The sequence below is a fragment of the Trichechus manatus genome, unplaced genomic scaffold, assembly GCF_000243295.1.
Source record: "Trichechus manatus latirostris isolate Lorelei unplaced genomic scaffold, TriManLat1.0 scaffold00056, whole genome shotgun sequence".
NCBI lineage: Eukaryota > Metazoa > Chordata > Mammalia > Sirenia > Trichechidae > Trichechus > Trichechus manatus.
The window spans coordinates 8,130,567-8,146,190 of record NW_004443992.1 but is presented as its reverse complement, the minus strand read 5'-3'; the positions used below and the strand labels follow the sequence as shown (position 1 = coordinate 8,146,190).

At 45.2% G+C, this 15,624-nt stretch overlaps 1 protein-coding gene across 1 annotated transcript in view; it reads right to left on the bottom strand.

Annotated features, from left to right (window-relative positions):
• Positions 1–15,624, bottom strand: part of LOC101341581 (aldehyde oxidase 2-like) — a 212,386-nt gene that overhangs the window by 37,148 nt on the left and 159,614 nt on the right. Inside the window, 7 exon segments of the mRNA XM_023732911.1 lie at positions 2,002–2,133; positions 3,278–3,392; positions 5,208–5,377; positions 7,006–7,098; positions 8,870–9,047; positions 10,075–10,259; positions 12,121–12,230. Of these exon segments, the coding sequence (XP_023588679.1) occupies positions 2,002–2,133; positions 3,278–3,392; positions 5,208–5,377; positions 7,006–7,098; positions 8,870–9,047; positions 10,075–10,259; positions 12,121–12,230 (983 nt within the window).

The window sequence follows — 15,624 nt, the reverse complement described above, 5'->3', positions numbered from 1 at the left end:
TACCTGGCATTGAGTTTTGGATGAATACTGTAGTGGGTTGAATAGTATCCCCCCCAAATCCCTGGTACTCATGAATGTGACCTTATCTGGGACTAGGGTCTTTGAGATGTAATTATGTAATTAAGTTAAGATCTTGGGATAAGATCATCTGGGATTTAGGGTGGGCCCTACATCCAATGACTGGTGTCTTTAAAAGAGAAAGGAGAGGGAGATTTGAGACATAAAGAGGTGGGGGGAGGGGCAAGGGAGGGAAGCCTTGTGAAGACAGAGGCAGAGACTGGAGTTATGCTGGCACAGGCCGAGGAAGCCTGGAGTCACCAGAGGCTGGAAGAGGCAAGCAGTGATCCTCCCCTAGAGCCTTCAGAGGGAGCGTGACCCTGCTGACACAATGATTTCGAATGTCTGGCCTCCAGAAGTGTGAGAGAATAAATTTCTGTTGTTTTAAGTCACTCAGTTTGTGGTAACTTGTTACGGCAGCCCTAGGAAACTGATACAAATGTTTTAGCTCATGGTATGCTAGGGCCTTTGAACATTTTTTATTGTCTTCATACGCACACAAACAAGTAAACTTTTCTTACTGAACAGTTGTTAGGTGCTGTCAAGTCAGTTCCTACTCACGGTGACACTGTGTACAACACAATGAAACACTCCCCGGTCCTGTGCCATCCTCATGATTGTTGTTATGCTTGAGCCCATTGTTGTAGCCACTACGTCAGTCCATCTCATAAGGGTCTTCCTCTCTTTTGCTCACCCTCTACTTTACCGAGTATGATGTCCTTCTCCAGGGACTGGTCCCTCCTGATAACATGTCCAAAGTACGTGAGATGTAGTCTTGCCATCCTCATTTCTAAGGAGCATTCTGGCTGTACTTCTTCCAAGACAGATTTATTTGTTCTTCTGGCAGTCCAGGGTGTATTCAATATTCTTTGCCAACACCATAATTCAAATGCATCAATTTTTCTTCGGTCTTGCTTATTCATTGTCCAGCTTTTGCATGCATATGAGGTGATTGAAAACACCATGGCTTGGGTCAGGCGCACCTTAATCCTCAAGGTAACATCTTTGCTTTTTAACACTTTAAAGAGGCCTTTTGTAGCAGATTTGCCCAATGCAATGCGTCGTTTGATTTCTTGACCACTGCTTCCGTGGGCATTGATTGTGGATCCAAGTAAAGTGAAATCCTTGACAACTTAGAATCTGCAAACTCTAGTCCATGTCTGAATTTTCCATTATCTTCGCTAGAAATACTATCTTGAATTTCTTCATGCAAACCCAGAAATGACAGTGGAAATTTCTGTGGAACTCCACCACAAAAGTCCCATTTGTTGGGCTTCACCTTGAAAACATTATTTTCTCCAATATCCATTCTCATCATCTTCCTCAAGTAATTGTTGTTTTTAGGTGTTGTCAAATTAATTTTTGACTCATAGAGACCCTATGTGACAGAGTAGAACTGCCCCATAGTGTTCTCTAGGATAGAACCCTCAATTTTTAGCCGGGTACATGGCCACCTGGAATAAAATGCCCAGCCCCCCTTGGAGTTAGGTGTGGCATGTGACTAGGTTCTAACCAATGAGACGTAAGGACGTATGGGCAACTTCTAGGAAGTGTCCTTAAAAGGAGGGGGCATGTCCGTCCTCATCATCTCATTCTCCTTGCTCCCTGGAATGTGAATTTAATGGCAAGAGCTTCAGCAGCTATTGTGGACTAAAATGGGACCTGGATCTCTGACACTTGAACCCGCATACAAGCCCTGGATTGAACATGTCTAGACTCTCTGAATGTGAGAAAGAAAGAAACCTCTATTCTGTTTTTTTTTTTCCTTTCCTGTTTTTGGGAGCCAAAGCTAATTCCAACTCATGCAAGTAATATCTTCCAGAGAAAGTGGATTTTTCCAAAGAAAGCCAGTGACAAGAACAAATTAGAACCCTGAATTAGTATTGCACAAACATATTTACAAAGGTATTTTTGATTCCACAGCCTTATGGAAAGACAGGCAGCCCTACTTATCTAGATAGAGAAGATTACAGGCTCCAGATCTTCATAGGTGATCTTTACCTTTTCAATTGCTTGCTTCACCTGTACCTCAGTCTCTGCAACCACAGCACAGATAAGCTGGCCCACGCAAAGTACCTGTGGAAAGTACACGCGTGGAACTGGTGGAAAATTCTAGGTGGGGGTAGGCTGAATTCAACCTCAGCAGTGTCTAGTGTCTTAGTTTTCGTTGTTAAGCGATAATAACCATACTGAAGTCACAGTCACACTCAACTGTATGTGCTTGGTCAAAAAATTCTGAATGAAAAAATAATTTAAATAATACAGACAATTCCGTTGGCCATTTTACTCAATGAATGTAAGCCCCAGAGTGAGTGTGAGATTGACTGTGATCTAAATCTGCTGTGTCTTCTATTGAACTTGGTTTACAGGTGTCACCCTCATAGTTTCATTTTAGAGTTTAAACGTAAGGAAACCATTTTTTGTACAGTATGTTCCTAGTGACAGCCAACCTCTTCATCTAGAGTTCAACTGAAAGGACAGTGATGTGTTCTGTGGTGGGAGGAGAAACAGTCTGTGTTGGACTTACTGAGATGTGACAATAACAGCTAACCTTTACTGAGAGCCTTCACATGCCAAGCACTGTTCTAAGCACTTTACATGTATTGACTCATTTAAATCTCACAGCAACACAGTAAGGTGGGTGCTACGGTTATTCCCATTTTACAGATGATAAAAAGAAACCCAAGGTAGCACAGCTAGGGAGTGGCAGAGCCGGAACCTGAACCTAGGCAGTCTGGCTCCAAAAGCAAGTACTCAATGAAATGATTGTTGAATTGAATTAAAAGGTCCAAGATGGCAAGGGTTACCTTATTAAAAATGGATATGTGAAAGCAGGTGGGAGGTGGGAGAGAGGTCAAGAAGGGAGGGGGCTCAGAGTAGATAAAGGGAGTGGTTGTATTTTTTGTACTTCTTCTAGATCTTTCTGACACAGATCAGTTCCTTGCATTTAGTCTTCAGATGAGAGTGAATTGACTTAAGAGCACACAGTTGGTGGCACAACTAGGACTTGTCACTTTACTGCAGTAAGTTTCCTTTTACGATCCTTTTTCCTGACTCCAGAAGAGTAGGTCTGAATGAAGATGATAGGGGTAGAGAGAAGCTGGGAGGCTTGATACTTCTACCCCCTAACAGCAGAGATAGCTGGGAAGCAATGGAAAGCCAGAGGAAATGGTCCTTGGTGATTATCTGCACAAAGCATCTGGGAAGGCATATTCCATACCTCATCTACAGCCAATAATTTGTCATCTTCGGCACCATTGGTGCCTGGAATATCCTCAGCTGTGATCACATCAACTACCCCTGGTAGTTCAAGGGCCTCAGATGAATCAATTGATCTGAGCAAAGAGAATTTTTTTTTTAATTGTTGTAGTTTAAGTGAAAGTTTACGATTCATGTTAGTCTCTCATACAAAAATTTATACATACATTGTTATGTGACCCTAATTGCTCTCCCTATACTGTGACAGCACACTCCTCCTTTCCACCCCTGATATCCCGTGTCCATTTAACCAGCGCCTAACCCTCTCTGCCTTCTCATCTCACCTCTGGACAGAAGCTGCCCATTTAGTCTCATGTATCTACTTGAGCTAAGAAGTACACTCTTCACGAGTATCATTTTATGTCCCACAGTGCAGTCCAATCTTTGTCTGAAGAGTTGGCCTCTGGAATTATTTTAGTTCTGGGTTGACAGAGAGTCCGGGGGCCTTGCTTTTTGGGATTCCTCCAGTCTCATCAGACCATTAAGTCTCGTCTTTTTACTAGAATTTGAGTTCTGCATCCTACCCTTCCCTCACTCCATCAGGGACTCTCTGTTGTGTTCCCTGTCGGGGCGGTCATTGGTGGTAGCCGGGCACCATCCAGTTCTGGTCTCAGGCTGATGAAGCCTCTGGTCTATGTGCCCCTTTCTGTCTCTTGGCCTAATACTTTCCTTGTGTCTTTGATGTTCTTCATTCTCTTTTACTCCAGGTGGTTGGGACCAATTGATGCATCTTAGATGGCCACTTGCTAGCTTTTAAGACCCCAGATGCCAGTCACCAAAGTAGGATGCAGAACAGTTTCTTAATAAACTTTGTTATGCCAATTGACCTAGATGTCCCCTGAAAGCATGGTCCCCAGCCCCCTGCCCCTGCTACTCTGTCCCTCTAAGTGTTTGATTGTATTCGGGAAATTTCTTAGCTTTAGTTTAGCCCCGTTGTGCTCACTTCCCCTGTGGTGTGTGCTGTCCTTCCCTTCACCTAAGATCATTCTTGTCTACTTTCTACTTAGTGAATAACCCTCACCCTCCCTCCCCACCCTCATAGCCATCAAAGAATGTTTTCTTCTGTGGTTAAACATTTTCTTGAGTTGCAAAGATAAAATATTTAAGAAGTAGAAATCAGTAAGCTTCGAGGGCCTGAGCCCAAGGAAGGGATAGTGCATGGCTGAAAATCAAAATATATAACACCTGGTCTAACTTGGGTTCCCCGGGTGGTGCAGACGGTTGACACACTCCCACCCAAAAGGTTGGAGGTTCAAGTCTACCCAGAGGCACCTTGGAAGAAAGACTCAATGATCTAAAAACCAGCCATTGAAAACCCTATGGAGTATAGTTTTACTCTGACACATGTAGGGTCACCATGAGTTGGAATTGACTCTACAGCAACTGGTTTTTTTCTGGTCCAGGTTAGGCCCTGACCAATCAGAGTAGATGTGCCATGGAGTAGGGGTCAGGAGGCTCCTTGCTGGGCTAGGTGGTAATATTTTAGCTGCAGGAGGATCTGCGGGAGCATCAGTATGGCTGTGGAAAAGGGTGTTTTGGGGAAGCTCAAGACAGAGGCCATTTACCAATTGGCAATGAAGTAGATAACTTCAATGTTTTAACACCAGCTGAATATCAGCCTTACCTCAGAGTTACTTCTTGAGCCATGCCTGAGGCTGTAGGAGGGAGATGAGGTTTTGTGACGCTTAGGATGGAAGCAAGTCACCCATAACTATGATTTTTGTTCTCTCTCTCTCTCACGATAGTAATTTCAAGATAGTATCTCAAGATACTCTACTCTAACCTTTTAAGTTCTTTTGATTCAGGAAATTCCTGGAAAATGGACACATTCCTCAGAGGGAATCCACTGGTTTGCTTTTAAAAGGCATTTCAAAACCTTTTCATTTACTTACATGATTTTTGCATGAGCCCTGGTACTGGTCATCAAAGCCATGACAAGTTCTTTGTCCACCACAGGAATGTCATCACAGAATATGGCTTCCCCTGTGGCATGTTTAAGACCTGATAGGTGCATGATGGGGCGTCCAACTGGATCTTGGAGAGGTTGGTGAGAATCGACACTCTACAGGGGAAGACAAGAGTTGCTCTAGAAACCTTTAATCTCAGAAGTGGCCTGGCAAATTACCAGCACTCCCCATTCAGGATTGAGAAATCAGACAGTCATCCTCAGGCAACAGGACACTGGAGTGAGTTAGATGATGAGAGTAACAATTTAATCACATAACTAGGATAAGGAATTGTCATTCCAGTTATGTGGCAATGCCTCAGATCAGGTCAACCTTTTGACAAAATTGTGAAGTAGGCAAAGGAGGCACCCAGGCTTCTCTTTTTGACATCTTCTTTTCCCAGGTGGTATCCCTGTACTCCTTTCTTCTGGAATTCAGGGGCTCTCCTTATCTGCTTTCTCACCTTTCCAATGATAAATCTGTTCACATATAAGGTGCTCATGGTGCTTGTTACCCAAATAGGGTCCATACCCTGGAGCAGTCGAGCCAATGAAACGTACTCCAAGTCAGAAAGAGTGAGAAAGTTTTATTTTAGGAGATGTACACCACCGGGGATCTGACAGCAATGCATGCTGTCTCTAAGGAGTCCCAGAAGGCATTTTTTGCATTACAGTTTATATATGATTTTTACAAAGGTTAGAAGTATTGTTATACATTGTAAGGTAATTACAAGATACTCTTTATCATACTAAAGAGATACCTGCCAGACATTTCCATACCTGACATCTGGGCTCTAATCTTCCTGTGGGGGGGGTCGTAAGCCACAGGTGGCTGGACAGAGCAAAACCAAGTCATTAACAAAGGTGTGCAAAAAGGAGAAGGCAAAGAAAAAAGGAAAAAAAAAAAAAACTTACATGTTCATCATGGCATTAGTTATGTCAAGCTCTCACTCGCCCATTTTGAAAAGGAGAAATATATTGGGGTCACAGTGATGAAGTCTAAAGTGATTATAATTCCTGAGGGTGGAGGACCAAAATCTAAGCCAAGAGCATGAGTATGGACTTGAGCGGGGCCTCTGAGGTTAGGGGTGAGGGAGAGGGAAGAGCAGATGGCAACGAAGACCACTCAGATCTGGATTAAGGTGCCCCTGGAAACACCAGAAAAAAATCACTAGAAGTGTAAGGAGACAAAGAAGGTGTTTATTCAGGAACTTTCTTCAGGGAAGGTCCTCTATGTGTGTGGTGTGGTTGGAGGTGCTGTGGGGTAGGAGCTGTCCTCTGGCAATAATAGATAATTTTTTAACTTTCCTTGGAGAATGCGGAGTTCTGTTACTTGCAGGGCTCTTGTTTTGCTGACTGGAGGCTAAAAATCTGAAATCAGGGCTGGAGGCTGAAACTTGTTGTTCTCCTGCTCTGTCCTTTCCCCACACTGGGCTTGGCTGTTCTTCTGAGTAGATAGTAAACAAATGCTCAAAGAATGTCAGTTTGAAGAAACAGTTATTTGTAGATGAGTCAGATTACCAGACTGCTCTAGGTTGGTTCAGCTTTGAGTAGAGCTAGCTGCAACTCCCATTTGATCTTAGACTCCAGCATCTCCCTGACATGGCCTGAACCAAAACCCAATGTGCTCGTACCAGCCAGAAAGTCAGAACTAAATAAATTACAACTCTGAAAAGCTTGCTTGTATGGCACAGCTATAGTTTATCTCTTCACTTCTAGGTTTTAGTTACATTAAACCCACTGACCTGGTATGTCTGGACTCCCTGCGGTATTGTGACAGGGAAATCTTCTAGAGCACTTAGGAATCAGTCTGGAATTTCAGGATAATGATGGCTGTCCTGAGAGATGATTCAAAATAATAAAGATAGCTGGTTAGTCTATGATTAAGGTGGGCTTTGATTTATGTGAAAATTATTTGGCTGATATATCCATGGAGCCCTGGTGGTGTAGTGGTTAACCATTTGACTGCTAACCAAAAGGTTGGCAGTTTGATCCACTAGCCACTCCTTGGAAACCCTTTGGGAGCAATTCTACTCTGTCCTATAGGGTTGCAATGAGTCAGAATCAACTGTATGGCAACAGGTTAATGTATCCATGAGTCCCTGGGTGGCACAAACAGTTAATGTGCTCACTGCTAACTGAAAGGTTGGTGGTTCGAGTTCACCCAGAGGCTCCTTGGAAGAAAGGCCTGGCAATCTACTTCTGAAAAAACAGTCAATGAAAACCCTATGGAGCACAGTTCTACTCTGACACACACGCGATTGCCATGAGTCAGAATCGACTTGATGGCAACTTTTTTTTTAATCCATGTAACTGCAAGGCCAGGGTAGCCTGGATAAACAAAACCCACACTCCTTTCCCAGATTTTACTTTTTGTGAATGTTTCTTGCCCTCTGCTTCCCTCCCCCACCCTTCACCACAAAATGAGGAACTAGACTGACTGGTTTGAATCTGATCTGCAAGTCACCCAGAGGAGAGAGAGGAGGAGAGAGAGGCCTGCTGGTAAGCTGGCCTGCAGAGGAAGGAAGAGAAACAAGAAGACTTGTGGCTGGATAAGCTGTACCAGAATGAGCAAGAATTCACTCTACACAAAAGAGACCAAATCCTGATTGTTTTTCTCAGGAACCGAGCTTTTCTGGGAGAACAGGAAAAACAGAAAGGCTGCTGTGGGTCGTCACTACAATGCTTTAAGTGTCTTGATTCAGAAATTAAATGACAGCAAGAGTTACCCTGGTGAATGTGGTCAGTGAGGGTCTTCGTATGAGCAAATAAAAATCAGACACTTCAGGAGCTGTGGACAGTTGGGGTTGGGTGTGGTTAACGAAGGAGGAGTACAAGGCAGGGTGAGAGCTGTAATCAGTCAGGGTCAGGGGAGGAGGAGAAGTTCCCTGGACCCTGAAGGTAAAAATGACCAGGGAAGCTTTCAGCACAAGAGGAGTTAAAAGGCAAACGCTACCCACAGAGGAGGCAGGTCAGGGCCACCCGACCAGAGACAGAGAGAGAGAGAAGGATGTTTGGTTTTGCTTAACTTATTCCGGAAGTTTATAATCAGAAATTCTAGAAACAAGCTATTTAAATATTAGCATACACAACGCTTTGGTCTATTTGAAAAATAAACTTTTATTTTACATTTCATATTGAATATAAATTTCCAGAATAAGCAAAACTACTCTATAGTGACACACATCCTATCAGTGGTTGTCCGGGGCAGGGGTAGGGGGGTTGACTGCAAATGGGCACAAGGTACTTATAGAAATGTTCTATACCTTGTTTGCGGTGGTGGCTGCACGATTTTACACGCTTGTCAAATCTCACTGAATTTAAATAGGTACATTTTACTATATGTAAATTATACTTCAGTAAAGTTGATTTTTTAAAAGAAAAAAGTTGCATGCTAGAGGTAGGGGCACCATGGTTTTGTCCTCAGGGCATGCAGGAGACATCTGTGGACGGGAACCTCACATAGCCTCAGGGCTGAATCCCAGAAGGAGGGCTGGCTGGGTTCTGACAAGGCCTGACATAGAACAGGTGACAGTTTGGAAAAGTAGTGGGAAAGCCGTGAGTTTAGGGTTGCAAGGAGCATGTAAAAGCCAGAGCACTTACAGGCACAGGGAACAGCTTTAATAGCTTCTTTAGTTCCTGCAAAACTTGCAGGTAGAACTTGAACAGGAAGCTGACAACCAGAGTCCTCTTGAATTCTACCCTCCCACCTGGAGCCGAGCCTGGGAGAGAGACTTCCTCCAGAAGCAGCCTGCAAGCCTCATCCAGCATCAGCTCATTCCAGCGCCTGGTGGGGTTGGAGGCAGGGAAGGAATCAGTGAAAAGGCAATCTCAACCACACTGCAAAAAAAAAACCAACCTAGTTGCCCTCAAGTGGATTCTGACTCCTGGCGTGTGTCAGAGTAGAACTGTGCTCCACAGGTTTTTGTTTTTTTTTAAAAAAAAGAGGTATATAGGTAACAGAACACTTGCCATTTCTACAATCTTCACATGTACAGTTCAGTGAATTTAATTACTTTAATTATGTTATTCAACCACTACCATTAACCATTCCCAAATGCTCCATAGAGTTTTTTAATAGCTGCTTTTTTGGAAGTAGATCACCAGGCCTTTCTTTTGTGGTGCCTCTCGATGGACTCGAACCTCTAACCTTTTGGTTAGCAGCCAAACATGTTAACCATTTGTACCACCCAGGGACTCCATGTGCTAGATATCGGATGGTGTCATTTTAGAGACCCCAGAACCCCTTTTCTGAGTTGGAGGGAATTCGAAATCACCTAACCAAGCCCCTCAGGAAAACCAAGGCCTGAGGAGGCTGCACCAAGTGGCCCCTGGGTCACGGCAGGGTGAGGATAGGACCTGTTCCACTGCAACATGCTGTGTAACCAAGAACATGCTAGAACCAGATATTAAATAAGTAGACGATTGGGGTGAATTCCGTCACGAACTGAACAGGACTGAGGAAGAAACAGTGAACCCGAGCAGTGGGAGCGTTCCGTGTCACTTGGATGCTGCCCAGTGTGGGTTTGCTGGATTGTTGATATGCATAACAGAACTAGGTCCAGATGGGAAAAAATAACCTGCTGGCTCTACTCAGTCCTGGGCTATTTTGTTGTATCTCTCATCCAAAGAGTAGCCAACAATTAATCAAAGTCCAGTAAGGTTTGATTCATTTAGCAAAATTACAGAAAGAACAAGCAGTGATTTTACATAGAGAACCTTCCATCTTCCCAGTGCTTTGCAAACACTGGGGGGAGTCAGATTCCCACTTGTTATTTTAAATGTCAGGTTGCACCCTCAGGCGCAGAGCTCACCTCCCTAGGAGCTGCTGGCAGGACCGGTGTGCGCTGATTGTGGCAGCCCCTACCCCTCCGTAGGCAAGGCTTAGGTCCGCAATGGTGTCTGTGCCTTCTTCAAAGAGAACTCTCATGCCAGCGTTCACATTGGGCAAGGCATTTTGCTGGCACTCGGCCTGTCGGAAGGCTGACACAAATTCCCACTGTGGGGACAAAAACCATTTGGTGTTACTCGATATGACAAAACAAAGAGCATGGTTTTTGCTTCTTGGTGCCACTAATTAATCACTTGGACTCAATCTAAAGGGACGCAAAGGAGACTTGGCACAATTAAAGGATGACTTGGCTGTCTTCTCTTTCAAAGTGAGAGTGGTGTCTTCCCAAAGGCTCCTCCCAAATGCACTGGATACCCTCAAGGGACAGGCATCACCATCCACTTTCCCTCTGGGGCCAGGATGCCTCTGCACAGAATGCTGTGGAAACTCATGTCTGGAAACAATTCCATGTGCTCTGTTTCCAGGTACCATCTCCTCCAGGCTTCACACACCCTTGTCCCCTGGGAGGATGGAGAAGCCCTCCGAATACAGGTGTTTTTAAAGACGATTCGCCCAAAGTGCAAAGGAGACCTCTCTCCACTTGGTTTGTAGAAATGATTACTTTTCCATTTTGCAAAGCTCAAAAAGGAAGTTTCCAGTAGTGGTGTGCTAGGGAATCTTGTATGAGGAGAAAAATTCAGGAGGACTGATGGCTGCCCCAGATGACCCCTTGCCACCCTGACCACTGGTGTGCCGATGTGGGTTAGTGAAGACGACCTGTGCCCCTAGGTAGGTCTCCATCCCTGAGCCAATGAGGTTGCTCAGGTTTGAGTCTGCCTCTTTTTCTGTCTCCTGCCTTTACGTGGATGCACATTTGACCGGGAACACATTTAAGTTTCACTTCTTGTATGGGTTGAACTGTGTCTTCTAAAAAAATATGTTGTAGTCTTAATCGCCCAGGACCTGTGAATGTGACCTTGTTTGGAAGTCGGGTCTCTGAAGGTGTTATGAGTTAAGTCATACCAGAGTAAGGTGGGTCCTAATCCAGTCTGAATGGACACAGACACATGTAAAGAGGGTCAGAGACTGGAGTGATGTATCGACAAGCCAAGGAACGCCAATAATTGCCAGGAACCACCAGAAACTAGGAAGAGGTAAGGAAGGATCTCCCCCTAGAGCCTTCAGAAAGAAAACTGGCCCTGCTGATAACTTGATTTTGGACTTCTAGCCTCCAGAACTGTGAGACAATACACTTCCGTTGTTTTAAGCGGCCAAGATTGTGGCAGCCCTAGGAAACTAATATACACCATCAAAAGGAAAAACAAATGACAATCATGTGGCTGAAAACATGACTTAATATACGACTTCCTTCATAACAAAGCAGACTCATGGCTTATGATCTATGAGTGAGTGTCTGTGTGTGTGTGTGTGTGTGAGACAGAGAGAGGGAGAGAGTGTATGTGTTGCATTGTCTCTCTCTGAGAAGACTGTCCTCTTGGGTTCGGCTACAGCTTTGAGGGAGAGGCACAAGGAGCAAAGTGTGAGGACAAACAGCCACCTCCATAGCTTTTTTGGAAGTGGCCACATCAACCCCCGGGCCCTGTGTTAGCACAAACTCCTGGAAGCTCTCATGTTCCTATGAATTGACGCAGTTGGCTAGAGTGGGCAGTAGGGGGGTGGCTCTAGCCTCCATCTCCCTGTGGGTCAGGCAGAGAATCTTCAGCCCACAGGCAGAGAGCTTTCACTTCTGCTTCCCAGAGTTTCAGTGGACACAAGGGGGTGTGGAAGCATGATTGCAGGCCTCAGTGGGCCCCACCCCACAGCTGAAACAACAGCCCCAAACCACACCCCGGAGCTGCTCACTCGTGATGTCTGAGGGCCTTGGTACTGGGCCAGTCCACAGTGCGACAGGAAACAGGTTTTCAGTGCAGTTCTTTTCCTTCCATCTGCTTTCAGATTTCTAAAGACGCCTGGGCACAGTTATGCAAGAAGAAAAACAACCCTCAAAAGCCACTAGCAGAATTCTTACCTTGTGAGAGTGAGGGATATGAACAGATGCCAAAATTTCCTGTGGCTTAAGGTCTGCACTTGCCAACCCAGCAAGAAAATCTTCATTCAGAGGAATCTGCCGCATTCCTTCTGTTGAAGAAAATGACATTTCTGCACAGTCGCAACAAGGAAAGCAAGATTTTTCTGTACTTTTAAATGTCAGCAGCGGAAAAGAAAATGTCGCCTTCCTCTGTATAGAGCGATGCAGAGGTTTGGTTCTGTGACAGATACAGGGCTCATCCTGTTCCCATCTGCAGGGAAGTGTGGGAGGTAACTCCAGGACATTTACTCTTATCAATGTACGTGTGTGTGTGAACCAGGGTCTCTTCCCGCCTCAAGGCCTGCCAGACATGTGCGACTTTCATTCTTTCAGATTGGAGGCTGGCTAACGAAATCCCACCCATTTAATATTTAGAATCAACGTAACCCACCCATGCCCCTAAAACAAAACAAACAAACCCATTACTGTGGAGCTGATTACAACTCATGGCAGCCCCATGTGTTACAGAGTAGGACTGCTCCATCGGATTTTCTTGGCTGTCATCTTTACGGAAGCAGATCGCTAGGACATTTTTCCGTGGTGCCACTGGGTGGGTTCAAACCACCAACCTTTAGATTAGTAGTTGAGTGCAAACCATATAGGGTTTGTCTCCACTATTAACGGAGTTCAAATAGTTGGATTTACAATCGTCCTTTGGTATCCGCGGGGGATTGGTTCCAGGACTGCCCGCGGATACCAAAATCCTTGGATGCTCAAGTCCTTTATATAAAATGGTGTAATATTTGCGTATAACCTAGGCACATCCTCCCGTATACTTTAAATCATCTCTAAATTAAAAAAAAGCCCCAAACCCATTGCTATGGAGTCGATTCCGACTTATAATGACCTTATAGGACAGAGTAGAACTACTCCATGGGTTTTCAAGGGGCGGTTGGTGGATGTGAATTGCCAACCTTTTGGTTAGCAGTGAAGCTCTTAACTACTACACCACTAGAGCCCCAAATCATCTCTAGATTACTTATAATACCTACTACGCTGTAAATGCTATATAAATAGTTGTTATACAGTACTGTATTGTTTAGGGAATAATGACAAGATGCAAGAGGTGAACAATGTTCAAACAACGAGTGCTGGAGAGAGACTGAGGATCTGTGAAATGACGGGAGGCTACAGCAGGGGATGCCTACACATCACTTCATTCTTGTGGATTCAGCATAGTGCTTGGTGCATGTTAAAGTCACGTTTTGCTTTTTGGAACTATACATTTTTAAAAAAATATTTTCGATTGGTGGTTGGTTGAATCTGTGGATGCAGAACCCACGGATATGGAGGGCCGACTGTACCTTTATGTTTTTGATGCTGTTGGCTCCAGATATTTGCATCTTTAAAGCAAAGTGAACAATTCACAAAAACGCCTTTCAGCCCAAATGTCACCACTTGGTGGTCAGAGCTACGCCCTCTGGCTTTAAATAGTGGTTTCTGGCTCCACCAGAGGTGCCCTGAGGAGATCAAACTACAGCCCAATGAATCTGATGTGACTGGAATTTAGGTGTAGTTTTGAGGGAGGCAGGGGTGTCCCAAAGGAGCCACTTACAGAGCTTGCCTGGCCTGCCCTGCTGTTGGGCCAGCCTTGCTGATCTACCGCCCTTGCTGCAGCTGGGGCTGCAGTTGGGGCCACACTCAGGCTGGAGATGGCTTTGGTAGGGCTGGAAAAGCAGAGCCCTTAAGCTCAAGGTAACCACCAACACTAGGACATGGGCCCTGGATGGGGGCTGGGCTATCCTTGCCATCCTGGTGCCTGGGAGTCTTGGTTTCTTCTCTCCTGTTCTCTGGAGGTTGAGCTGGGGTCATCCCTGGACCATAGGCCTGGAGGACTCTACAAGATGGTGGACTCAGACAGGCAGGGGTGAAAACTTTCCTCCTGCCTCCTGGGCAGGCTCCATACAAAGATGAATAGGGATGGGAAAGCTGTAGGGGATGAACGCTTTCCCTCTTCCAGATACTTCCTGAATTCCCACCTGTCATGGATTCAACTGTGTCCACCAAAAATATGTCTCAATTTGGTTAGGCCATGATTCCCAGTATTGTGTCCTCCATCTTGTGATAGTAATTTTATGTTAAAGAAGATTAGAGTGGGATTGTAATACCCTTACTAAGCTCATAGCCCTGATCCAATGTAAAGGGAGTTTCCCTGGAACGTGGCCTGCACCACATTTTATCTTACGAGAGATAAAAGGAAAGGAAAGCGAGCAGAGAGGGGGGACCTCATACCACCATGAAAGAAGCACCGGGAGCAGAGCTTGTCTTTTGGACCTGGAGTTCCTGTGCAGAGAAGCGCCTAGTCCAGGAGAAGACTGACGAGAAGGACCTTCCTCCAGAGCCGACAGAGAGAGAAAAAGCCTTCCCCTGGAGCTGATGCCCTGAATTTGGACTTCTAGCCTACTAGACTGTGAGAAAATAAATTTCTCTTTGTTAAAGCCATCCTCTTGTGGTATTTCTGTTAAAGCACCACTAGATAACTAAGACACCACCTATTAAGATTGGGTAGGCATTCCTGGGTAGTGCAGACAGTTAATGAACTTTGCAACTACTCAAAAAGTTGGAGGTTCAAGTACACCCAGAGATGCTTAGGAAGAAAGGGCTAGCAATCTACTTCTGGATTAAAAAAAAAAAAATCAGCTGTTGAAAACTCCATAAGGCACTGTTCTACTTCAACACACATGGATCTCCATGAGTTGGAATCAACTTGATGGCAACTGGTTTTTTAGGGATTGGGTTTTGTGTTAGCCAGCAAACTGTTCTGGGAGGGTTAGGATGTCTGTGAGGTAATTCCTTGTGGGAAGCACCCAGAAGTTCACGTAGGGCAGAGATTTTGATTCTCCACCCTACACCCCAGCGCCTAGGACAGTGTCAGCACACAAGAGACATCAGTGTGTAAGTGACATCAGTGATCAGCTGAGTGGGGTGGAGAGAGGGAGGGGTATGTGAGGGGCTGTAGGTGAGGAAAAGAGAGAAGCAGAAGGGGCATATTAGAGTTAGGGGCACTGTGGGGAGAGGACAGGACAGCCCAGGGATGTGCCCGGATGGAGAAGAGGCTAGTACACCCCTTTTGGCATCAGACACATTGGGTTCACAACTCCGTCTGCCTCTACAAGTGCTCCCAGCTGTGTGATTGAGCAGCTTAGAGATGCTGTATGAGAATTGCCCAGCATAGGGCTGGTTTGTAGCTTGAGCCCAGGAAAGGTGGGGGTGGTCACATACTTGGAGTAGCCCAAGGGCCATGTGAGCACACTGAGCACTTCTGGGGAGATGGATGGGTGGTCCCTCAATGAAATGGATTGACACAGTGGCTGCATTAATGGGCTCAAGCATAACAATGATTGTGAGGATGGCGCAATACTGAGCAGTGTTTCGTTCTGTTGTGCATAGGGTGGCTATGAGTCGGAACCGAGCTGATGGCACTTAACAACAACAGCCTCAACG